A 27,183-nucleotide genomic window follows, 5' to 3' on the forward strand; every position below is an offset into this window, starting at 1 on the left:
ACCGAGTGGCGCGCTACAAGCTTGTAGATCTGCTATTTTTCAATAGCTAAAGCATAACATAATGCTAACACCCAAAGGGCTTCCCGCCCAGAATGGATTAAGAGCGTCTGATAGTAAATTGTACATCAGAGAAATGTCCGTGGGGCTTTTTCCTCCTTCCGTTGAGTGTAGCTGTAGTAACATATTTCCGTCACCAGGTGTCACTAAATACAAGCCAGATTACTTGACTTGAACATTGTACAGTGTTTGTTATATTGTCTGTATGCTGTCCAGAGCCCCCCCCCCCACCCCCCCCTTTTAAGATCGTTCTAATCTATACCTAAAGAAGAAAAAAACATCACTGCATCAAAATCAATCTACAAACCAATACTATAATAAATAGTAAAACATTGGCCAAATTGTAAAATAATATGAGAAAATCTATAGGCGATCCCGAGGCGTTCCAAGGCCAGTTGGGAGATATAATCCATCTGGTCCTTGGTCTGCCCCGGGGTCTCCTCCCAGTGGAGATATAATCCATCTGGTCCTTGGTCTGCCCCCGGGGTCTCCTCCCAGTGGAGATATAATCCATCTGGTCCTTGGTCTGCCCCGGGGTCTCCTCCCAGTGGAGATATAATCCATCTGGTCCTTGGTCTGCCACCGGGGTCTCCTCCCAGTGGAGATATAATCCATCTGGTCCTTGTTCTGCCCCGAGGTCTCCTCCCAGTGGAGATATAATCCATCTGGTCCTTGGTCTGCCCCGGGGTCTCATCCCAGTGGAGATATAATCCATCTGGTCCTTGGTCTGCCACGGGGTCTCCTCCCAGTGGAGATATAATCCATCTGGTCCTTGGTGTGCCCCGGGGTCTCCTCCCAGTGGAGATATAATCCATCTGGTCCTTGGTCTGCCCCGGGGTCTCCTCCCAGTGGAGATATAATCCATCTGGTCCTTGGTCTGCCCCGGGGTCTCCTCCCAGTGGAGATATAATCCATCTGGTCCTTGGTCTGCCCCGGGGTCTCCTCCCAGTGGAGATATAATCCATCTGGTCCTTGGTCTGCCACGGGGTCTCCTCCCAGTGGAGATATAATCCATCTGGTCCTTGGTCTGCCCCGGGGTCTCCTCCCAGTGGAGATATAATCCATCTGGTCCTTGGTCTGCCCCGGGGTCTCCTCCCAGTGGAGATATAATCCATCTGGTCCTTGTTCTGCCCCGGGGTCTCCTCCCAGTGGGGATATAATCCATCTGGTCCTTGGTGTGCCCCGGGGTCTCCTCCCAGTGGAGATATAATCCATCTGGTCCTTGGTCTGCCCCGGGGTCTCCTCCCAGTGGGGATATAATCCATCTGGTCCTTGGTCTGCCCCGGGGTCTCCTCCCAGTGGAGATATAATCCATCTGGTCCTTGGTCTGCCCCGGGGTCTCCTCCCAGTGGAGATATAATCCATCTGGTCCTTGTTCTGCCCCGGGGTCTCCTCCCAGTGGAGATATAATCCATCTGGTCCTTGGTCTGCCCCGGGGTCTCCTCCCAGTGGAGATATAATCCATCTGGTCCTTGGTCTGCCCCGGGGTCTCCTCCCAGTGGAGATATAATCCATCTGGTCCTTGGTCTGCCCCGGGGTCTCCTCCCAGTGGAGATATAATCCATCTGGTCCTTGGTGTGCCCCGGGGTCTCCTCCCAGTGGAGATATAATCCATCTGGTCCTTGGTGTGCCCCGGGGTCTCCTCCCAGTGGAGATATAATCCATCTGGTCCTTGGTCTGCCCCGGGGTCTCCTCCCAGTGGGGATATAATCCATCTGGTCCTTGGTGTGCCCCGGGGTCTCCTCCCAGTGGAGATATAATCCATCTGGTCCTTGGTCTGCCCCGGGGTCTCCTCCCAGTGGGGATATAATCCATCTGGTCCTTGGTCTGCCCCGGGGTCTCCTCCCAGTGGAGATATAATCCATCTGGTCCTTGGTCTGCCCCGGGGTCTCCTCCCAGTGGAGATATAATCCATCTGGTCCTTGTTCTGCCCCGGGGTCTCCTCCCAGTGGAGATATAATCCATCTGGTCCTTGTTCTGCCCCGGGGTCTCCTCCCAGTGGGACGTGCATCGAGGACCTCCCTAGGAAGACGCCCGAGAGGCATCCTAACCAGATTCCAGGCGAAGAAGCAGCAACTCTACTCCGAGTCTCTCTCGTGTGACTTAACTTCTGACTGACGGGTTGTTGTTGTTGACGTCGTTTCCTAGGTGATGGGCGCCTGCTGCGAGAACGTCATTGGCTACATGCCGGTTCCTGTGGGCGTGGCCGGGCCTCTCCTATTGGACGGGACGCAGTGTCACGTTCCCTTGGCGACCACGGAAGGCTGCCTGGTGGCGAGCACCAACCGAGGGTGCAGAGCGCTGGCTGTGAGTACAACGTCTAAATAAACTCCTCACAAAAGAAGTTTGGAAATGTACATTTTGTCGGTCATTTCTCCAATTTAATAAAACCAATTGGTATTGTATTCTATGTCGCTTTCATTGTTGATTGGTCACCTTTGCAACAAGGTACAGCCTCTCCAATATGGCACAGTGTATGTATCATCTATATGGCAAAGCACTGATTATCAAAACATCAAAATGTAATGTAATGCACACACGCAAGTGGTGCACAGACCAGAAAAGAGAACACAACAGGAGAGGGGGCATAATTGGCACACAGCGCAGCACAGCACAGCGGCAAGAGAACAGACAATACAAAATATAACACTAGTGGCAGTACAGCCACTTCAGAACACAATAGACGACATAGGTCTATATTAACAATTATAGCAGCCAGCAGCAGTTTGGCACATCACCAGAATACAATCTGCTGTTACCTTCCACATTCACCACGTGAACCTTCTCCTCCTCCTCCTCCGAGAACAACTCGATGACGTTCTCATTAGTTTGTTATTTGCATGCAAATAAACAACAACCCGCACTGACCGGAGACGGAGAGGTTCATGCGTCCCGCGCGTAGAGCTAACCCAGAAACAGGACAGTCACTGCGTCAGCACAGATGTAGCCTCGGAAACCCAGACGTTTTATTTCCAGCACGGAGGTGGGGGGGATAAAGTTTGCGCGCTTCTATCTGTTACTTCTCTGACACGCAGTTCAACTTCATAGCCAGTCAACAGTGGGACACCTCACGCTGAGAGCCACACAGCTGCAGTTAGGTTCTTAATTAAGGGCACGTTCTGAATGCAATGCAAACTAATAGCGCTCCGGTGCGTTATGCAAAGGGAAAGAATGCTACAGTTTGAATTCTGTACACACGCAAGAGCAAAAAATATATGGGGAAAACAATTGAAAAAAAATGTTTTATTTTTTGACTTTCGACTTCTCCTATTTGAATTTGATTTGAATCGACTTGTGTTAATGAAATTGATGCATCAATGTTTTTAATGAATGCCCTAGTGCTTAGTGGATTGGATGATTGCACTCTCTCCAGGGTCCTCAGTAATGTGCGTGTGTGTGTTCCAGCTCAGTGAGGGTCTCCAGGGTCCTCAGTAGTATTCAGTATTTAAGTCCGACGTCATTTTGCAGTGCTACGTTATGTCCGGGTCCAAGTGGCACCAGCTCCCGTCCGCTTCTCATTGTAAATAGCAATATCCAAACGCGTGAATCTTTTTACAATAACGTTATTTTTCAGAAAGGAAGCCATTGAGGGTTAAAATGGGTCTTAATGCTTCCAACTCGAGTAGAATTATTAATGTTTTGTACAAGTGTCCATGACAAAGAAAATATATGATGTGGAGACAATAAAGACTATTATTATCATTATTATAGAAGGTGGTAACAGTCTATTTGCTCAGTACAATATTTCGGGAGCATATTTAGAATGTGTACAGGGTTGAGTATGTTGAATCTAGTTTGCAATTAATGAGGATTTAGTTGACACAATGAAATAAAACGGCGATAGTATCCAGTGTGGGGCAGACGGCCTGTCAGCCAGATTTGGGAGAGCAGCAGCTTTGTTGTTGCGAGGAAAGGAAAGCAGTAAAATTAGACTTTCGTGGTTGTTTTCGTCTCAGATTTAGTCCGACGGAGCGTCACAGTACAAAAGTAGGACCCGGAAGTATCTCTGGAGGGGGCGCTCACGTCACGGCTAAAATACTGAATAGTAACTGTGTGTGTGTGTGTGTGTGTGTGTGTGTGTGTGTGTGTGTGACTGTGTGACTGTGTGTGTGTGTGCTCCAGCTCAGTGGGGGCGTGGTCTCCAGGGTCCTAGCTGACAGTATGACCAGGGGTCCAGTGGTCCGGCTGCCCTCTGCCTGCCGGGCGGCGGAGGTCAAGGCCTGGCTGGAGAGCCAGGAGGGCTTCGCTCTGCTGAAGGAGACCTTCGACCAGACCAGCAGGTCAGTCAGATGAGACCCCTCCCCTCGATTCATGACATTTATATCAGTGGAGACCCCTCCCATCGATTCATGACATTTATATCAGTGGAGACCCCTCCCATCGATTCATGACATTTATATCAGTGGAGACCCCTCCCCTCGAGTAATGACATTTATATCAGTGGAGACCCCTCCCCTCGATTCATGACATTTATATCAGTGGAGACCCCTCCCCTCGATTCATGACATTTATATCAGTGGAGACCCCTCCCCTCGATTCATGACATTTATATCAGTGGAGACCCCTCCCCTCGATTCATGACATTTATATCAGTGGAGACCCCTCCCCTCGATTCATGACATTTATATGATGACCAGACCAGCAGGTCAGTCAGGGGAGACTAGAGATGTTCCGATACTGTATCGGAAAGGTATCGGTATCGGCCCTTATTTGGTCATATCGGTATCCGACACAGGGGTAAGGGGTTGACACTATAGAGCGTCGCAGTCCCCCCCCCCTTTCATGACGACGCCAGGCCCAGGAAATAATTCCCAATGCATTTTTCCTCCTAGACATTTCAAAAAGTATTCATTTAACCCATTTTGGGCGGGAACCCCTTTTGGTGTTTTAAACATTATGTTATAATTTAGCTATTGAAAAATAGCAGATCTACAAGCTCGTAGCGCGCCACCGAGTGGCGCGCTATGAGCTCGTAGGTCTGCTATTTTTGAAAAATCGTGAAAATATTTATTTCAGAAAACTGGAGGATTTAGAAGATTTGTTTTAATTTCGAGGTCAGGCCTCAATGGGTCAAAGACCTTTTAAGCGTCGTACGAAGCCAACTGGAGTCGTGACAAATCATGACATCATGAGTCATGACATCATGAGTCATGACATCATGAGTCATGACAAATCATGACAACAAACACAATATTTTGGACCAAACAAATAATTACAAAGAAGAAAAACAACAAAAAAAAGTGTAACCTGTCGTTTTCTTCTTTCTAATTATTTTGTATGGCCGAAATATTGTGTTTGTTGTGATGATTTCTCACAACTCGAGTTGGCTTCGTACGAGGCTTAAAAGGTCTTTAAATAAATACTTTTTGAAATGTCGGAGAATTATTTACTGGGCCCTGGTAGGGGTGTGGGACTGCGACGCTCTATGGCAGGTAAATACAATGTTGGTGCATGTGGAGTTTGCTTTGGAGTTTCCCAAAGTGCAAGTGCACATTTGAGTGAGGAGTCTGCTATAAACACAACACCAGATATAACCATAGAACCAAATGGACCTTAACGGGTCCATTTGGTTCCATTTGTACACTCTCAGAGTTAAATTAACTTTGGTTTTACAATACAAAAATTGTGGGTCCCAGAGATAGAAATGCCATTAAATGGGGGGTCCGTAGACTAATCCATGTCAAACTGGGGGTCCTTGAAATGAAACGGGTTGAGAATCACTGCTAGAGCCGTAAATATCTTCTCTCAAATGGGGGTCCACGGGGCTGATTAGTGTAGGATTTGGGGGTCCATGACATGAAAATGTTTTGGAACCCCTGCTTAATATGATGATGATGCTTGCACCTCTTGGTTCTCTGACATCTCCATGTGATTAAATATGACTACATTTACAATGTAGTCATGTATCAGACGCACAACACATTTTGTGCCCAAGACGTCTGTGGACGTCTTGGGTATTACCGCACGTGCATAGCCCAAGACGTCTGTGGACGTCTTTGGAAAAATATATATATATATATATTTTTTTATTTTAACCCTATTAAAAAAATCAAAACAATGATATATATTTTTTTTTAATACGTGGTGCCAAAGTTTGTGTTTTCGCCATTGAGAATGCATTTGGCGTTTAAATCAAAGTAAAAAGTTCCAGCATGTGTCTCCACAGTCAGCTGAATTATAAAAAATGTGAATGGATTTTCTAAGTGAAAGTGATTTTTGGGCAGTTTTGCGTGGGCTCTCAATGTGTTAAATATGACTACATTTACAATGTAGTCATTTATCAGACGCTCTTAATCCAGAGTGATTTACAGTAAGCAGGAACAACACATGGTGACACGTCACATACTTTAGAAACAGTTAATTCAGATTTTGCTTTAGTCAAACTCTTTTGAATGAACTTTAATTTAGTTTTAGTCACATTTTCGTCGACTGAAATGTTTTAGTGTTAGTCTAAACACTAAGACATGAAATGTATTTTTTGTCAGGCCTCGATGGCGTAACGGCTGATTTTACACATGGTTCCATGCTGAAAATAGCAGATCTTTAAGCTCACAACGCAGATCTGTTATTTTCAGCATAAAGTGACTTATCTTTTAGTTCTACTGGATCTCCACTAGTCCCTCACTGACGTTTTAGTCCAGTTTATATTTGTTAAAACGACATTGTCAACATACTTAGTCTCAGCTTTAGGCATCGTAGCTTAGTTTATATTTAGTTTTCCTCAGTAAAAAATGGCAGTCGACGAACATTCCTCGTCACAGTTTTAATCTGCGAAATCAACACTGTTGTGTGTGTGTGTGTGTGTGTGTGTGTGTGTGTGTGTGTGTGTGTGTGTGTGTGTGTGTGTGTGTGTGTGTGTGTGTGTGTGTGTGTGTGTGTGTGTGTGTGTGTGTGTGTGTGTGTGTGTGTGTGTGTGTGTGTGTGTGTGTGTGTGTTCGTGTTCCAGGTATGCTCGTCTAGAGAGGCTCCAGGTGGGTCTAGCAGGGAGGAACCTGTACGTCCGCTTCCAGTCTCACACTGGAGACGCCATGGGGATGAACATGTTGTCTAAGGTAGGGCTTGTAGATCTGATGCCATGGGGATGAACATGTTGTCTAAGGTAGGGCTTGTAGATCTGATGCCATGGGGATGAACATGTCTAAGGTAGGGCTTGTAGATCTGATGCCATGGGGATGAACATGTTGTCTAAGGTAGGGCTTGTAGATCTGATGCCATGGGGATGAACACGTTGTCTAAGGTAGGGCTTGTAGATCTGATGCCATGGGGATGAACATGTTGTCTAAGGTAGGGCTTGTAGATCTGATGCCATGGGGATGAACATGTTGTCTAAGGTAGGGCTTGTAGATCTGATGCCATGGGGATGAACATGTTGTCTAAGGTAGGGCTTGTAGATCTGATGCCATGGGGATGAACATGTTGTCTAAGGTAGGGCTTGTAGATCTGATGCCATGGGGATGAACATGTTGTCTAAGGTAGGGCTTGTAGATCTGATGCCATGGGGATGAACATGTCTAAGGTAGGGCTTGTAGATCTGATGCCATGGGGATGAACATGTTGTCTAAGGTAGGGCTTGTAGATCTGATGCCATGGGGATGAACATGTTGTCTAAGGTAGGGCTTGTAGATCTGATCCCATGGGGATGAACATGTTGTCTAAGGTAGGGCTTGTAGATCTGATGCCATGGGGATGAACATGTTGTCTAAGGTAGGGCTTGTAGATCTGATGCCATGGGGATGAACATGTTGTCTAAGGTAGGGCTTGTAGATCTGATGCCATGGGGATGAACATGTCTAAGGTAGGGCTTGTAGATCTGATGCCATGGGGATGAACATGTTGTCTAAGGTAGGGCTTGTAGATCTGATGCCATGGGGATGAACATGTTGTCTAAGGTAGGGCTTGTAGATCTGATGCCATGGGGATGAACATGTTGTCTAAGGTAGGGCTTGTAGATCTGATGCCATGGGGATGAACATGTTGTCTAAGGTAGGGCTTGTAGATCTGATGCCATGGGGATGAACATGTTGTCTAAGGTAGGGCTTGTAGATCTGATGCCATGGGGATGAACATGTTGTCTAAGGTAGGGCTTGTAGATCTGATGCCATGGGGATGAACATGTTGTCTAAGGTAGGGCTTGTAGATCTGATGCCATGGGGATGAACATGTTGTCTAAGGTAGGGCTTGTAGATCTGATGCCATGGGGATGAACATGTTGTCTAAGGTAGGGCTTGTAGATCTGATGCCATGGGGATGAACATGTTGTCTAAGGTAGGGCTTGTAGATCTGATGCCATGGGGATGAACATGTTGTCTAAGGTAGGGCTTGTAGATCTGATGCCATGGGGATGAACATGTTGTCTAAGGTAGGGCTTGTAGATCTGATGCCATGGGGATGAACATGTTGTCTAAGGTAGGGCTTGTAGATCTGATGCCATGGGGATGAACATGTTGTCTAAGGTAGGGCTTGTAGATCTGATGCCATGGGGATGAACATGTTGTCTAAGGTAGGGCTTGTAGATCTGATGCCATGGGGATGAACATGTTGTCTAAGGTAGGGCTTGTAGATCTGATGCCATGGGGATGAACATGTCTAAGGTAGGGCTTGTAGATCTGATGCCATGGGGATGAACATGTTGTCTAAGGTAGGGCTTGTAGATCTGATGCCATGGGGATGAACATGTTGTTAACGTTGTTAACTCAAATCTTTGCTTCTGAGGGGGTCCCTCCCTGGAACAACATATTTTCAGATGGGGGTTGGCAGCCGATTACAGATAATTTTTGGGGCTCCTTGACATAAAATATTGAGAACGACTGATATAGAAACATTTCAGAAAACTGTCAGGATTTAGAAGACATTTTTTAAATTCCGACGTCGGGCCTAAATGGGTTAACTGTATTTCCGTGCGTTGTGGTGTGTTCCAGGGAACGGAGAAGGCCGTGGCGAAGCTGAAGCAGCGTTTTCCAGACATGGAGGTCCTCTCGGTCAGCGGGAACTACTGCACGGATAAGAAGCCTGCCGCCATGAACTGGATCCTGGGCCGTGGGAAGTCTGTGGTGTGTGAGGCCACCATACCTGCCAGCGTGGTCAGAGAGGTAAGTCTGTGGTGTGTGAGGCCACCGTACCTGCCAGCGTGGTCAGAGAGGTAAGTCTGTGGTGTGTGAGGCCACCATACCTGCCAGCGTGGTCAGGGGTCTTTCACTACCTCCATAGTCTCGTATTGCCAGACTGTTGCCTCTCGCACATTTCAAACGCTTCCGTCGTACAGTCTGGAGCAACGGAAGCTCTGATCATGAGTAAAATATAAACGCTTCCGTCATACAGTCTGGAGCAACGGAAGCTCTGATCATGAGTAAAATATAAATGCTTCCGTCATACAGACTGGAGCAACGGAAGCTCTGATCATGAGTAAAATATAAACGCTTCCGTCATACAGTCTGGAGCAACGGAAGCTCTGATCATGAGTAACATATAAATGCTTCCGTCATACAGTCTGGAGCAACGGAAGCTCTGATCACGAGTAAAATATAAATGCTTCCGTCATACAGTCTGGAGCAACGGAAGCTCTGATCATGAGTAAAATATAAATGCAACGGAAGCTCTGATCACGAGTAAAATATAAATGCTTCCGTCGTACAGTCTGGAGCAACGGAAGCTCTGATCACGAGTAAAATATAAATGCTTCCGTCATACAGTCTGGAGCAACGGAAGCTCTGATCACGAGTAAAATATAAACGCTTCCGTCATACAGTCTGGAGCAACGGAAGCTCTGATCACGAGTAAAATATAAATGCTTCCGTTGTACAGTCTGGAGCAACGGAAGCTCTGATCATGAGTCAAATATAAATGCTTCCGTCGTACAGTCTGGAGCAACGGAAGCTCTGATCACGAGTAAAATATAAATGCTTCCGTCGTACAGTCTGGAGCAACGGAAGCTCTGATCACAAGTAAAATATAAATGCTTCCGTCGTACAGTCTGGAGCAACGGAAGCTCTGATCACGAGTAAAATATAAACGCTTCCGTCGTACAGTCTGGAGCAACGGAAGCTCTGATCACGAGTAAAATATAAACGCTTCCGTCATACAGTCTGGAGCAACGGAAGCTCTGATCACGAGTAAAATATAAACGCTTCCGTCATACAGTCTGGAGCAACGGAAGCTCTGATCATGAGTCAAATATAAATGCTTCCGTCGTACAGTCTGGAGCAACGGAAGCTCTGATCACGAATAAAATATAAATGCTTCCGTCGTACAGTCTGGAGCAACGGAAGCTCTGATCACGAGTAAAATATAAATGCTTCCGTCGTACAGTCTGGAGCAACGGAAGCTCTGATCACGAGTAAAATATAAAGCGGAAGTGGAGCCTCCTCCCCACTTCCGTTTCGTCTTTACAGTTGCGCAAATGTATCCTAGTAAAAATCTAAATCATCTAAGCATATATAGCTTGCTGCTTAGCAGAAATGGAAATAAAAAAATAAGCTCTAAAGATATTTTACAATTTACAATATATTTAGAACAGAAATGGAAGCTTCCTTACTCTGAATTCCGGAGGTGTAGTTCCAGACTCTATAGCATTCAGGAGGTGTAGTTCCAGACTCTATAGCATTCAGGAGGTGTAGTTCCAGACTCTATAGCATTCAGGAGGTGTAGTTCCAGACTCTATAGCATTCAGGAGGTGTAGGTCCAGACTCTATAGCATTCAGGAGGTGTAGTTCCAGACTCTATAGCATTCAGGAGGTGTAGTTCCAGACTCTATAGCATTCCGGAGGTGTAGTTCCAGACTCTATAGCATTCAGGAGGTGTAGTTCCAGACTCTATAGCATTCAGGAGGTGTAGTTCCAGACTCTATAGCATTCCGGAGGTGTAGTTCCAGACTCTATAGCATTCAGGAGGTGTAGTTCCAGACTCTATAGCATTCAGGAGGTGTAGTTGTACATGCTTACATGCTCTACTCTACTCTACTGTACTGTACTGTACTGTACTGTACTGTACTGTACTGTACTGTACTGTACTGTACTGTACTGTACTGTACTCTACTCTACTCTACTCTACTCTACTCTACTCTACTCTACTCTACTCTACTCTACTCTACTGTACTGTGGCTGTAAAATGGAGACATGCTTACACCTTCCCTAATGATTATATCTGGTTTCAGTATTTATTTATGGTGTATTGTCTCTATTACTAAGGTTATTGTAGCAGTCAATTTATATTGGGGGTTGGGAGGGGGTCCCGAGACTTTGCCAAAGCATTTTCGGGGGTCCCCGGCCAAAAACGTTGAGAACCCCTACTGTACTGTACTGTGCTGTACTGTACTGTACTCAGTGTACTGTACTCAGTGTACTGTACTGTATTGAAGGTTCTGAAGAGCTCTACAGCTGCGCTGGTGGAGTTGAACATCAATAAGAACTTGGTGGGTTCTGCCATGGCGGGAAGCATCGGAGGATTCAACGCCCACGCCGCCAACATCGTAGCTGCCATTTACATCGCCTGTGGACAGGTACTGGAAATATCACTATGTTCTAACGTACCGTAAATCCTCAAATACATTCCTTCCTTCAATAAAAAAGCCGTCCCCCCATTAAATACCGGGGGTGGCGTTGAATTAACCCATTTTGGGCGGGAACCCCTTTTGGTGTTAGCATTATGTTATGCTTTATAAAAACCGGGTTTTATGCTTTTATTAGCCGGGTTTTTTTGTGTTTTGTTTTTTTCAAGTGCCGTATCTGTTCCCTTCGCTGCCCGGCTGGCTGGTGTCACTATAGTGTCCAGATGCCGGTGGTCGCGTTGCTCGCGCACAACACAACAAACGGGAGAGAACGCCACTATGAGCACTTTTCATGGCCATGGACAACGAGAGCAGCAGTCTAACTGTTTCTGTTTGTGACATGACGTGCTGCGAGCTCGCAGATCTACGCTTCATGCAACGAATGTACCGTATACGTTCTATTAAAGGGTAGATCGCTAGCGGATCTAGCCTTTATAGAACCAACGTACCGATATGCTGTGAGCTTAGCCTGTCGCTAACGCGACCCCCTCCTCTCTCTCTCTCTCTGCGTCTCTCTCTCTCTCTCTCTCTCGTCTCTCTCTCGCGTCTCTCTCTCTCTCTCTCTCTCTCTCTCTGCGTCTCACTCTCTCTCTCTCTCTCTCTCTCTCTGCGTCTCACTCTCTCTCTCTCTCTAACGCGACTCTCTCTCTCTCTCTCGTCTCTCTCTCTCCCCCGTTGAAGTTGCAACAGTTGGATCACTGCAGTGTTGCACTGTTCATATTAGCTGCTTTGATATTATAGGAAATGGCCTACCGTACATTTTATTGTTATCCTCCAGGACGCCGCTCAGACGGTCGGATCTTCTAACTGCATCACGCAGATGGAAGCGTCCGGTTCGCACAGAGAGGATCTATACATCAGCTGTACCATGCCTTCTATTGAGCTGGGAACGGTGGGGGGGGGCACCAACCTACCACCGCAACAAGCCTGTCTACAGGTAATGCCTCCTTAAATCTAACTGATCTACAAGCCTGTCTACAGGTAATGCCTCCTTAAATCTAACTGATCTACAAGCCTGTCTACAGGTAATGCCACCTTAAATCTAACTGATCTACAAGCATGTCTACAGGTAATGCCAACTTTACCCATTTAGGCCTGACCTCGAAATTTAAAAAAAATCTTCTAAATCCTCCAGTTTTCTGAAATAAATATTTTCACGATTTTTCAAAAATAGCATTATGTTATGATCTGCTATTGAAAAATAGCAGATGAGCTTGTAGATCTGCTATTTTTGAAAAATCGAAGAACGACTGACATAGAAACATAGCTTTTTCAGAAAACTGTCAGGATGTAGAAGACATTTTTAGAATCTGATCACAGGTCAAAATTCCACCCGAAACTGAAAACATAACTTTATTACGTCACCATCGAGAGCCAGTTATACCCTGGCATTGGTACATATCTTCATTACGTCACCATCGAGAGCCAGTTATACCCTGGCATTGGTACATATCTTCATTACGTCACCATCGAGAGCCAGTTATACCCTGGCATTGGTACATATCTTCATTACGTCACCATCGAGAGCCAGTTATACCCTGGCATTGGTACATATCTTCATTACGTGACGTCACTCTCAAAATGATACAATACCACGGCATACTAGGGCATTAAGCAACTAGTCGACTAGTTTACTAGTCGACTAGTAAATCCACTAGTCGACCTTGTTGGTTCTAGTTGACTAGTTGATAAGAAAAAAAAACGTTTTTTATTTTTTTCCCCGATTTTGTAGGTCTCAAGATCAGGTAGATTATAGTTATAGTCACCAATAGATCAGGTAGATTATAGTTATAGTCACCAATAGATCAGGTAGATTATAGTTATAGTCACCTATAGATCAGGTAGATTATAGTTATAGTCACCAATAGATCAGGTAGATTATAGTTATAGTCACCAATAGATCAGGTAGATTATAGTTATAGTCACCAATAGATCAGGTAGATTATAGTTATAGTCACCTATAGATCAGGTAGATTATAGTTATAGTCACCAATAGATCAGGTAGATCATAGTTATAGTCACCAATAGATCAGTAGATTATAGTTATAGTCACCAATAGATCAGGTAGATTATAGTTATAGTCACCAATGTACACAGTTTTTAAATGTACAAATATTTATTTCCAAATATGTTTAACCACATAATAGGTGGTAGTAAACTAGTCAACTAGTCAACTAGTAAAAAGGACTAGAAGTGAATGCCATACGGCATACGCATGAAATCGCCAGACAAACCACATTACTTTAGCATCATGTGATTGTGATGTTACCAAAACGTTACGGATCAATTAAGGCCCATCGACATTTCGCTGTTTGTTCTTGGATAAGTTAATTACGAATCAAATAATAGATCTGATCATATGCTGGGTATTAACGTGTGTGCGTGTGTGTGCGTGCGTGCGTGCGTGCGTGCGTGCGTGCGTGTGTGTGTGTCTCCAGATGTTGGGTGTCCAGGGCAGCGTCCAGGACCACCCGGGCAGGAACGCGAGGCGATTGGCCAGCGTGGTTTGTGGGGCGGTGCTTGCAGGAGAGCTGTCACTCATGGCTGCGCTGGCGGCCGGTCACCTGGTGCAGAGTCACATGACTCACAACAGGTCTGTAGTCTTATGTGACATCACGGTGACATGTTTGTAGTCTTATTAAAACCCATTGTGGGCGGGAACCCCTTTTGGTGTTAGCATTATGTTATGCTTTAGCTATTGAAAAATAGCAGATCTACAAGCTCATAGCGTGCCACCGAGTGGCGCGCTACGAGCTTGTAGGTCTGCTATTTTCTTTTAAATCGACTCAAACGACTGACATAGAAACATAGCTTTTTCAGAAAACTGTCAGGATGTAGAAGACATTTTTAGAATCTGATCTCAGGTCAAAATGGGTTAAAATGACATCAGTGACGATCAATTAATATAATATTTGATTTGGCTTTTGTTCTAGACTAGAGGTACTAGAAACTTTTGATTTATATTTAACTCATTGATGCATTTTTACATTTTTCATTTTACTTTTTTTTTTGCTGGTGAAAACCAATTAATACATTACCCGCCAGCATTAATGAATCCCTCGCTAGCTTATTGCCAAGGTTTTATCGCGCGTAACACTTACTTTGAAGATCCAAATATCCGTAATCGCATCTTTCTGTGAGAAACTGCTGTGTGTTGTCATGACCGGTTGTTGTTGTCTCGCTCGGCGGTGGAAAAAGCTGACCGCGAGTATCACAGCGCCTGCTACAGGCCGTTGAAAACGCTTGCTCTGGGCAAAATCTGCCCCCTCAATGTCCCTTCCGAGATACAGGCCTCTGAAGACAGGGCGGACAATGCAAGTGGATGCGCGCGCATCTTCAAAATGGCCGCGGCCATGGTGTGTTTGTGTCCCAGAGTGTTGTTGCGGTAGCAACATCAGCTAGCGATCGAAACTGATAAAAAATGGATTCAACAATTCAAACCCGAGAATCTCGCGTTTGACGGAGAACGAGAGAAAAGTAGGTTCTCGTGTTCCATGTGTCCGGCGGGCAGACGGTTAAATAATCGGTATTATTTTGAGACCGTTCCAATACTGATATGGTCGATTCCCATTTAATCGTGCGTCCCTAGTGAAAAGGACCCATAGACGCCTTAACAGACGACGTCACACTGATAAGCAACAGCATGCGCGCGCACATAAAGGCAGCAGAAGAACACCACCTCTCATAAGATGCAATGGAAAAGTTCTAACTGCATCACGTGTAGAAAATGCCCCATCAAACTTTCAGATGCTGTTTTTCTCCCAGTGTGGAGGAAGAATGATTAGGATTTTTATTGTGATCTCTCGCCCTTGAAATGTATAATCCATTGGTTTCTGTTGTGTTTGAACAATAATAGCAATTCAAAACAGTTGTCCTCAAAACCACGCCTCCAGTCGCTGTCATAAGAACGGGAGGTGCGCTCATGGTCACGGCAGCAGAGCCTGTTTGTGCACGGCTGCACGCGCACTAGAGTTCTCATCGGGCCTGAAAATTAAGGCCCGGCCCTACCCTAACTGGGTCGGCCCGAGGCTCACCCCGACCCTAACAATTACCATAATGTCAGGCCCGAAAACCCGAAAAAGCCAGAGTGAAAAAAATGAGAAAAAAAGGAAAAAGAAAAATGCCACTATATGGCCGCGGCGCCGTGGATTATTGAGACGACCGTGTCAGAGAACGCACTAATAGTCTAGTCGCCGAAATAAAGGATTTATGTAACTCACGTTAATTGGCTGATAATTTCCAACATTCTAATCTTTTCCAGCAATTTCCAGGGGTGAGTAAACATCTTCTGAATCAAAGTAGCAGCGATCCTCTGAAGTGACGCAGTTAATTATGTCCAATAGGCTACGGGCAATATTATGACAATTGTCAACTTGGCTATAATCTACTAGGTTACTGTATAGTTTACATTAATCATTGCCTCTCAAACCCACATACCATGACGCGTAATGTGCGTTGCCTAACCAAAAGAACAGACATACAAACCATCAACATGCCGCTCGATGGCGTGTCGAGTCTGTCGACAGCTTGCAGATCTTTTATTTTGGGCAGTGGGCACACAACGAGGCGCGCTGCGTTGCGATGGGGAAATTAAATAGCTGTAGGCTACAGCGCGCTGCGATACGATTTGTAAACCAAATAGCTGTAGCCTACAGTGTGACTGTAACATTGCTTGGTCATCATGTAACTATATTACGTGCAGGCGCTTTCATAGTTATATGGAGCATTTACCGTTGATTAGGTAGCCTAATTTAGCTTATTCACCCAGCTGGGTTCAACGAGACAGCAGTGTCTCGTTAAGCCCCGACGTTTCCAAAACAAGCTATTGCGGATAAATCGATGGTCTTATAAAACATTTAAGCATATGGCAAGTTGACTTAAGTTATATAGTTGATGCTGAGCAGTAAGCAGCTCATTTGGTTGGCAAACCAGAGGCCAGCCAGCGGTAGCAAGTTCAACAACCACCGTTTTATTCTGTCACTTTGGTGCGCTGCTGCCTGCTGCATTTTGGGCCCGGCCCTACCCGAAAATGTCGGGCCGGGCCGGGTTCGGGCAGAGATTGAGAACTCTAACGCACACCTGCAGCCCATCAAGTATAATCTATGCTTCGTCCCGCGATGGTGTCGCGCACGCAGACCTCTACGCTCACAACAGTCACATCCGCAATGTGATGTGAGCTTGCATATCAGCTGTTCTCTGCGTGCAGTACTGTTGCGCTTTGAAGTATAAATGTCTCCTAGGGTGCATCTCACTAGCCAACACACAAGAGAGATTGAATGGACTGAAACCAGCTCTCCCCAAAACAACAGGTTTGGAGATCTGTTGGGAATTGATTACATGAAACAGTCACCCGTGCACCCAGTCCCAATGTTTGTAAACAATAAGCCTATCTCACAGAATTTCCCCGCCCCCTTAATACGCTCCCTTTCCGCGTTAGTGGTGATAGCGTGACGTCACTCCATAGACGCTACATGTTAACAGAGGTAATTTAAGAAGTCTACAACTTTTGTTTTCTCAAGGTAAGGTTTGTTCTATCTGTTCGAGCTGATTTACCATCTTGTTTGCTTCATAATAATATTGGTCTGTCACATTTTGACATTAGAAAATGTACTTAGATTCTCCAGAGAAAAAAAACGTGTAAATGCTAATGTTAAAGACACCACTATTTACCGGAAGTGGGCGTGGAAAGCGGGCTGTGAGATAGGCCTATTAATTGGTCTATAGCGTTCAACGTGCTCGATCATGTGACCGTGAAAAGGACCTATAGCGTTCAACGTGCTCGATCATGTGACCGTGAAAAGGACCTATAGCGTTCAACGTGCTCGATCATGTGACCGTGAAAAGGACCTATAGCGTTCAACGTGCTCGATCATGTGACCGTGAAAAGGACCTATAGCGGTCAACGTGCTCGATCATGTGACCGTGAAAAGGACCTATAGCGTTCAACGTGCTCGATCATGTGACCGTGAAAAGGACCTATAGCGGTCAACGTGCTCGATCATGTGACCGTGTGATGTCAGCGTTTTCTCTCCCGTCAGATCTAAAGTCAACCTGGCGGAGACGTCCCAGACGTGACGACAGACACCGATGCATCCTGGGAGTTTGAGTCCGGCTTTTCGAGTCCCCAACATCAGGGTGGTGTACCCCAGTGGTCCTCAACGTGGGACCCCCGGGGGTCCTTGGGGTTCCTTGGGGGGTCCTTGGGGGGGGGGGGGGGGGGGGGGGGGGATCCACACTGAGAGCACGGAGGGTACAAATGAAACCAGATGGACCCCAAATGTTTTGGCTCACGAGACCATTTGAATGGACAACAAGTGTATTAGGGTTCTATTTTCATCTCTTATCCCTAAAACCTCTTGGCCTTTTTTTCTCCTTTTTGTTTTACTGTCTTGAAAAACGTTTTGAAGTCGTTCAAACAGCCGATCTGCAAAGCTCCATAACGGCGTGTGGATGTGGATCGGCTAGTTTCACACAACAATTCTAAAAAAAATTATTGAACCCATTTTAGGGCGGGAACCCCTTTTGGTGTTAGCATTATGCTATGCTTTTAGCTATTGAAAAATAGCGCTACGAGCTTGTACAGTAGGTCTGCTATTTTTGAAAAATCGAAGAACCACTGACGTAGAAACATAGCTTTTTCAGAAAACTGTCCGGATATAGAAGACATTTTTAGAATCTGATCTCAGGTCAAAATGGGTTAAATTGTGACGAAAACAAAAATATAAAGCCAAAGAAGTTTAGGCTAGAGATACAGTACAGGGAACTGGTGTAAATGAGGCCCAGCGCTGCTTTGAGGAAACATTGCCAAGAAATATGATGGTTACAAATTTTCAAACTTTTAGTTATTTTCGGCGTGAGTCATTAGTTTTCGTTGCAATGTGTCTGCCGCGTGACGTCAAGGTAACGTCACCATGATCAGGCCGCGTGACGTCAAGGTAACGTCACCATGATCAGGCCGCGTGACGTCAAGGTAACGTCACCATGATCAGGACGACATTTTGACTTTTTTTTGTCATGATTGTGTCTTGAACTACGAAGCCTCCGGGAAGGCATCATTTCACAACAATTTAACCGTTTAAAGCCTTTTAAAAGAGCCGATCTACCAGCTCACGGCGCGTCGTAGAGCGCTGTGATCTACAAGCTCACGGCGCGTCGTAGAGCTGTGATCTACCAGCTCACGGCGCGTCGTAGAGCTGTGATCTGGGCTGTTTGTTTGTTTTCACACATTTTAGATTTTGTGTTGCCCGATAATGAAATGCCCAAAACGGAAAACGCCATTTTTTTTAAAAATTTAAAGTGCTTAGCAGGACGTCCAGTAGATTTGTTGTTTTTAGTTGGGGTTTTTTTTCCTGTCAAATGACGACGACATTTTGCACTTTTCAGACCAACCTGTTGTGAGGTAGAGATGAAGCTCGTTAGTTTGTATTGATAACGAGCGCCTTATCGTTCAGGCTTATCGATCAGGCTTATCGATCAGGCTTATCGATCAGGCTTATCGTTCAGGCTTATCGATCAGGCTTATCGATCAGGCTTATCGTTCAGGCTTATCGATCAGGCTTATCGATCAGGCTTATCGATCAGGCTTATCGATCAGGCTTATCGATCAGGCTTATCGTTCAGGCTTATCGATCAGGCTTATCGATCAGGCTTATCGATCAGGCTTATCGATCAGGCTTATCGTTCAGGCTTATCGATCAGGCTTATCGATCAGGCTTATCGATCAGGCTTATCGTTCAGGCTTATCGTTCAGGCTTATCGATCAGGCTTATCGATCAGGCTTATCGATCAGGCTTATCGATAAGCCTGATCGATAAGCCTGAACGATAAGCCTGAACGATAAGGCGCTCGTTATCAATACAAACTAACGAGCTTCATCTCTACCTCACAACAGGTTGGTCTGAAAAGTGCACTAAAAACAACAAATCTACTGGACGTCCTGCTAAGCACTTTACATTTTTACATTGTTATCGGGTTTTTCCGGGTATGGAGTTCCATCCCTAGGTACCTCAATCATCACAACTCTATTAACATGGCCTTGTTCTGTGCTTTTGTTTTTGTTTTGTTTTTGGGGGGGGGGGGGCTATTTTTTCAATTTTAATTTAATTTATAACTGTTTCTTCTCAACCTTTTCTGTATCACTAGCCCATTCTGGACGGGAACCCCTTTTGGTGTTTTAAGCGTTACGTTAAACTTTTGAAAAATAGCAGACCTACAAGTTCAGAACTTGTAGGTCTGCTATTTTTGAAAAATTGTTAAAATGTGCCTCAAATCTTTCAAAAAATTGTCATGATTTAGAAAACTTTTTTTTAAAAATTTCGACATCAGTCCTGAATGGACTAGGATCCACTTGAAAATCTCAAAAGAGTTCGAGTGGAACTGACGTAGAATACCTTTTAATTTATTGATATCACAATGAAAAATGTACCCCCCCCCCCCCAAAAGGTTTTATAGAAAACATACCATGAAATGTTTTCAACATTATTTATGTCAAATGAAGCCACAGGTTGAGAAACAACTGGTTTATAGTAACTATATTTCTAGTAGCTGGATGTTGGCCCAGCTGTCAGAGATGTTCACATTGGGTTCTCTATGTGATCCGAGCCATACTGTATGGATGAGTGTAATTAAAATGTACAAAGTGTTGTGTTTTCCATAAAGGAGACAGAGCTCACAGTGGCCTTAAATAAATTAATACTGCAAACTGTTTAAAGTCAATGTCTGTTTTTCATTGGCTTCCTAAACGAAACGTTTAAACGCTTCATGATTAATAATAATAATGAATTGCATTTTTATAGCGCTTTTCCAAGTGCTCAAAGCGCTCTACAACGGTTCATTCATTCATACGTTGGGAGGTGAAGGTTCATTCATTCATACGTTGGGAGGTGAAGGTTCATTCATTCATACATTGGGAGGTGAAGGTTCATTCATTCATACATTGGGAGGTGAAGGTTCATTCATTCATACATTGGGAGGTGAAGGTTCATTCATTCATACGTTGGGAGGTGAAGGTTCATTCATTCATACGTTGGGAGGTGAAGGTTCATTCATTCATACATTGGGAGGTGAAGGTTCATTCATTCATACATTGGGAGGTGAAGGTTCATTCATTCATACATTGGGAGGTGAAGGTTCATTCATTCATACATTGGGAGGTGAAGGTTCATTCATTCATACATTGGGAGGTGAAGGTTCATTCATTCATACATTGGGAGGTGAAGGTTCATTCATTCATACATTGGGAGGTGAAGGTTCATTCATTCATACGTTGGGAGGTGAAGCGGCGAACAGTAGACGCCAGCGTCCTCACTTCCCACATTCACACACCGACGGTGGCGAGCTCACACCGACCGACTCATTGGTGGCAATGAAGGGTTCAGTGTCTTGCCCAAGGACACTTCCACATGTGGACAGGAGGAGGAGCCGGGATTGGAGCCGCCGACCCAGGGATCATTGGACGACCTGCTCTACCTCCTGAGCCACAGCCGCCCTTCAACTGATTCAACCGTCTTTCTTAAGGTAGGAAGAAGAGACCTACTACACTCGATTGGGGCGGCAGTAGCTCTCTCTCCGGACAATCTTTTAGATATTACCCTTATGGGAAAGAAAATGTTAAAAATTAAACACAGCTTTTACTGTAAGCAAGAACTACAAGAGAGCTAGGTTGAGAACTACAAGAGAGCTAGGTTGAACTACAAGAGAGCTAGGTTGGAGAACTACAAGAGAGCTAGGTTGGAGAACTACAAGAGAGCTAGGTTGGAGAACTACAAGAGAGCTAGGTTGGAGAACTACAAGAGAGCTAGGTTGGTGGTTGAAGGTCGTACATGTAACTCTGGACCAGTGTTGATTTTATTTTGGACACCGATTTCATCTCTCAGCTACTTGTGTGGTTGTTCCAATAGAAGACAGCAGATGGCAGCAGAAGCCTGTCTCCAATCTCACAAGGCTCTGTGACCTTAAAGGACCACTTCACCACTTTTCAACTTCTCTTCCTATAATTGGTCCTAACTAATGTTCATGATAAAACACCCCAATTTTTTCCTACTCAGTCTGTGTCTCATAGGAAGGCTCTGGGCAGTTCAGAAACCCGTCCACCAGTGACATCATCGATGGTAAGCGATCCAAGCTAATAGAAACGGCAGGCTTTCTTTTCCTGAAAAGTTGCAATGCAAAAGTTGAAGCCATCGTTCTCACGATAATACAAATCTAAATATATTTTAAAACAAATCTTGTTTAAAAAAAAATTCTGCTTAATGATGATGTCACTGGTGGACGGGTGTCCAATTTACAATTACAATTTAGGCATTTAGCAGATGCTCTTAATCCAGAGCGATTTACATTAGGCAGGAACAAAAGTATGGGAATACATCACATATATAAAATGCATTTATCAAGAAACATGCGTAAGCTAAGAACGTAACTAGAACATATCTATATAATGACACTGTTGAGCGACTACAGGAGATGAATGTACAAATAAGTCGCTGAGAGGCGATGGGATGGGCCAGGTTGTCAGACGCGCTCCGCAAACAAAAGAAACTTGCTGGGTCCAAAACAATGCGTTTAAGTGGTTTTATTGAAGCAATGTGAAAGGTGCTCAAACATAAAGAAAAGTAGCCACAGCGATCAAACGTAAATAAAGTAAATAAAAGAAAGCAAAATAAGCGGCATAAAGCGGTCAACAAAAGTACGGCGTCCCAGACACCCCCTCTCTCACTGTGTGTTCAGCAGGTGAACAGGTGATGTTAAATATAACCAGGTCCGCCCCTATGCCCGTCAATCAATCTTTCACTTAGACACCAGTGACAGCCCATTCATTTCATTGACCATGACCAACATATAAATAATAACCAACATAACCATTTCATGGCTCCTACACGCCAGCCCCTAATTATTAGGTTATTACATAATAATTACATCACATTATACATAATAGGAGGCATGAAATAAAAGTAATCCATTAACAATTTCCTTTTTCTCATAAAGAATGTAAGAGCCTTTCTTCAGCCGAACGCAAAAACGATTCATTGTTCATGAGGCAAGATGTTCCTGCGCGAATAGTCATTTTACGGGTAAACACTCGAGTGTGTGTGTGTGTGTGTGTGTGTGTGTGTGTGTGTGTGTGTGTGTGTGTGTGTGTGTGTGTGTGTGTGTGTGTGTGTGTGTGTGTGTGTGTGTGTGTGTGTGTGTGTGTGTGTGTGTGTGTGTGTGTGTGTGTGTGTGTGTGTGTGTGTGTGATCCACGGAATGATAATTGTAAAGTTATTCAACCTGAATCCAACAGGCAATGGAATTGTCCAGACATTAGTCCTCCTCGGCCCCCCGGATCAAGCAGATCTTGAACAGATCCAGGCAGTTGTCCACTCTCCATTTCCATCAGTGGGCAAAGTAGGTAGATGTGACTATCCTCCTTCACATCTTTGCCTTTGTGAGGCCTGTAGACGTCCTCTGCAATCCTCTTTAGTAGGGTGAACTCCATCATTTCCAGTTCCACCTTCTCAAATGCTTCCACTGACAGGAAACTTGAAACTGTTTCCTTCTTAAATGTCTCCATATCCCTTTTCATTGAACATCTCTCTTGGTTCACGTCTAAGTCAGACAGTTGAAGGTCCGTTTTCACTTCTTGTCTCCTCCTCTCACAAAGAGAGGAGGAGAGCCAGATCATACAACTTAAGATCCAAGCTGCAGCCTTTATCATACGGGTCCCAGATTCCAAATATGGGATCTCGTGAGTCAGTGCACCAACCTCCTCCTTGGTATGTATAGCTTTGACCACAACAGCTTTCTTGACCTCAGGGTCATCTGATAATAGTTGATGAGTATCCTGTGGGATGGTGAAGTCCCTTCTCCTGAATGGTAAGCCGATCGGATAATGGCCATTGACCCGTTCTGTGAATGAATATTCTTGTTTCGACAGGTTGTTCGTCCATGCTGCATTCATGGAAATCTGTCTTAAACAGATGCTGCCACCGTTCATCCAAGTTCACGACAGACACCATGTTTACAGATAACTCTGGCTGCTGACCATCATTTGCATCCTCGCTGCCTCCTCTTAGCGGTCCATTCACAGTCCAGCCCAGCATCGTCCTGATGGCATAAGGACCATTATTTAGACTGCGAATAACTTGCAATGGTTCTAAAGCTGCGGGAACATTCATCCCTATCAATAGCTCAACGTCAGCATCGATCTCAGACAGCTGAACATGTTGTAAATGAGGCCATCTCAAGAGATCCTTCTGTTTTGGAATATTCCCCTTGTGGACAGGCATGTACATCTGTGTGTAAGCCTGGGGAAGGTTACAGAAGTGCTCCTCATTCAGACCAGCCACTTCCAGTCCGGACACACTGTAGCTAGAAACAACTTTCTCTTCACCCATTGTCCTTAACAGAATATTTGTCTTCCTCCCCGTGAGGTCAAGTTTGTGCATCAGAGCTTCGGTGCAGAACACTGCAGAGCTTCCCGGGTCCAAGAAAGCATAGGTGGTAACAGTCTTGCTCCCCTTCTTGGACCTAACATGTACTGGAACAATAGGTAGTTTACAGTCGTCACCAGCCCCAGTAACGCCACTCGATACCACTGTGCCGTCCACTGATATTCCTGACTTCCGATCAGATTGGTCAGACCCTTTGTCCAATTCTTTCCGAGTGATATGAAGTACAGTAGGATGATTACGACCACAAGTTTGACAAGTAATCTTCTTTCTACAAAATGTATTTACATGTCCAACACCCAGGCATCCGAAACAGACACCGTTTTCTCTCAAGAAGCCCATCTTCTCTTCGTGGGGTCTTTTCTCCAACTGGGGGCATGAATCCAACACATGTTCTCCTCCACAGCAAAGACAGGTCTTCATTATTTGAACATGTTCCATTTCTTCAACTTCAAGCTGAGACATAGATTTCACAGGGGTCGCAGTAGTGGCATAGCTGATTCCTCTCATTCCAGAGTGAGGTTGTGAAGTGCATTTGCTCACACCTTTAGTTGTTGCTGGTGGAGCATCATGTATGTTTCCAAATACTGGATCTGACAGTATTCTCACTTGTTTCCCAATAAAATCAGTAATGTCCATAAATGTAGCTCTACGTCTGTGTCTTTCCTGCAGATCACATGCCGCACTTCTCCACGTGTCCCGGTATTTGTATGGTAGCTTTCTGATGATGGTCAGCATATTTGCAGGCATGTCCAGCTCATGTAGATATTGCACCTGTTCCATTGCGTTACAGCAGCCTCTAAGGAAAAGACTGTACTCTTGAAAGGCTTTCACGTCTTCAGTTGTAATGGGTGGCCATGAAAGAGCTTTATCCATGTATGCGGATGCAATCTTTTGCTCGTTTCCAAACTCCTCTCTTAACAGAGCCTTGGCTTTAGCATACCCCCTCACTGGGTCTAAGTGCTGGCAGCTCCTAACAAGTTCCCTGGGAAGACACTTTGTCTGCTGCTCTAGATAATATAGACGGTCACTGTCCTTTTGAGTATTATTTTCTACTCCATTCTCAAAGGCCTTCACAAACGCAAGGTATTTTAGTGGATCCCCATCAAAGATTGGCACTTCTCTCTTTGGCAAAGAGGAGAAGCATTGTTGCTGTATCAACAGCGTGGTTATTTCGTTTTGCTTTCTCATGATGCCAAGCATCTCATTTTGACAGTTGGTTGCATTTTCATTTCCGCAGTTAACATTTTCAAAATGAGCATTTGCATTTTCAGAATGAGCCTTTGTATTGTCATGATTAGTTGCATTTGAACCATTGAAAACATATTGCATTTGTTGAACTGGGTGTGGCCTAGATTCCTGGTGCATAACTGACAGAGGCTGAGATTGTGAATGAATGAATTGGGAGTTGTTTTTGTCTTTAGGCCTTGTTCCTGTATCCACCTGATTTTGTAAGGTTTTGGGTGTGAATGGATTGGCATCAGCATTGAGAGTTTGTAGTTTTCCTTGTGCCTTTTCCACATAAGCATTCATACCATCCACAGTCTTTGTTTTTGAGGATCTCCCACCTACGACACTTTGCGATTTTAATACATTTAATTTTGCCATTTGTGCGGCAATGTCCTCATCCATTTTGAATTGCTCCTTTTTCTTGAGCAACTTTTCCTCCTCAGCTTCAAGTTCATGTTTGTCCTTTAATAGTTTTTGTTTGACTTGCATTGCTGCCAAGTCAGCTTGAGCCTTCAGACATGCAGAGAATCGTATGTGTCTGGAAGACTTCAGCATCCCGTTACTGCGGTAAGCCCTAATCCGTACTCAAGAAGGACCATATAAAATAGCTCAAGGCTGTATTGCTGATTACTTACAGTAGCTTAGGACCCCCGCAGTGGTGTCCGGTTAGAACTTAAACCAGGATGCTTTGACTTCTGCCTTCTCCCTGAAGCCGACCCTCTATATATTCTCCGACCAGGCTTGTCACGATGACTAAGCCAGTTAGCTCTGTCCATATATGGTTCTACCATATCTATCTGATATCAACACTAGGTCGGCTCGGGCCCAAATATAGGGATTGTCATACTAGACATGTCATATGTCATATAGCCCAACGTCCTAGTCAGAGTCTTCGTTACACCAATTATCAAATGAAGAATCATTATGCAGTCATGATGAAATGTACAATATAACTGCCAACAACTGTAGCAAACATACAAAAATACACATTTAAATATCTCCAAATGTGATTAATCATAGTTTGGACCAACATTACATACATTTAAATCATATATAATTCATAAAAAAAACTAAAATACCAAAAAAGAATAATAATAACATATTATGCTCACTGCAATTCTGACTATAATGTATGATGTATGTTTCTCTCGTGTTGGATATTCAGATTGTCATTAACCCATTTTCACCTGAGGATGATTCTACAAAAATCCTAACAGTTTTCTCGTTTTCGTTCTCAAACATTTTCATGTCAAGGACCCCCAAAAATATATGTATTTGGCCGCCGACCCCCATCTGAAAATATGTTGTTCCAGGGACCTCCCCCCAGAAGCAAAGATTTGAGTTAAAAACGCTCTGAAAGAATATATTCCAAATTTGCGCCACATTGTCACGATTTTTCAAAAATAGCAGATCTACAAGCTCGTAGCGCGCCACTCGGTGGCGCGCTAAAAGCTTGTAGATCTGCTATTTTTCAATAGCTAAAATATAACACCTTTTGGTGTTTAAAACACCAAAAGGGGTTCCCGCCAAAAATGGGTTAAGTGTATTCTGAGAAGTAGAGAAAAAATAATCACACTGTCTTCACTCTGTCCAATAACATAACAAATGCAGCCCGTAATCTAGGCGTGATGTTCGACTCCAGTCTCTCATTTAATCAGCAAGTCACTAAGGTTGTACAATCCTGTTTCTTCCAACTCCGTAATATAGCAAAAATAAAATCATTCATCTCATTCCCTGACCTTGAGAAGGTAATCCATGCTTTCATCACAACACGCTTAGATTATTGCAACTCACTATATTCCGGACTCAATAAAAAAACTATCTCCCGTCTTCAAATGGTCCAGAACTCAGCAGCCAGATTACTAACCAATTCCAGAAGGCGTGACCACATTACCCCTGTCCTCGCCTCCCTCCACTGGCTGCCTGT

General features: G+C 44.5%; 1 protein-coding gene across 3 annotated transcripts in view; it reads left to right on the forward strand.

Moving 5' to 3' along the window:
* LOC306939913 (3-hydroxy-3-methylglutaryl-coenzyme A reductase-like) overlaps window positions 1-17,772 on the forward strand; it is a 56,238-nt gene extending 38,466 nt beyond the window's left edge. For all 3 annotated transcript variants that reach the window (XM_079524722.1, XM_079524721.1, XM_079524723.1), the window contains exons 14-21: window positions 2,206-2,364; window positions 4,180-4,337; window positions 7,004-7,109; window positions 8,976-9,146; window positions 11,411-11,551; window positions 12,378-12,536; window positions 14,038-14,192; window positions 17,638-17,772. In XM_079524722.1, the coding sequence (XP_079380848.1) occupies window positions 2,206-2,364; window positions 4,180-4,337; window positions 7,004-7,109; window positions 8,976-9,146; window positions 11,411-11,551; window positions 12,378-12,536; window positions 14,038-14,192; window positions 17,638-17,674 (1,086 nt within the window). In that variant the 3' untranslated portion in view covers window positions 17,675-17,772. The remainder of the gene's footprint in view (window positions 1-2,205; window positions 2,365-4,179; window positions 4,338-7,003; window positions 7,110-8,975; window positions 9,147-11,410; window positions 11,552-12,377; window positions 12,537-14,037; window positions 14,193-17,637) is intronic.
* Window positions 17,773-27,183: the final 9,411 nt, after the last annotated feature.

The sequence above is a fragment of the Electrona antarctica genome (assembly GCF_951216825.1).
Source record: "Electrona antarctica genome assembly, chromosome: 16".
Classification (NCBI taxonomy): domain Eukaryota; kingdom Metazoa; phylum Chordata; class Actinopteri; order Myctophiformes; family Myctophidae; genus Electrona; species Electrona antarctica.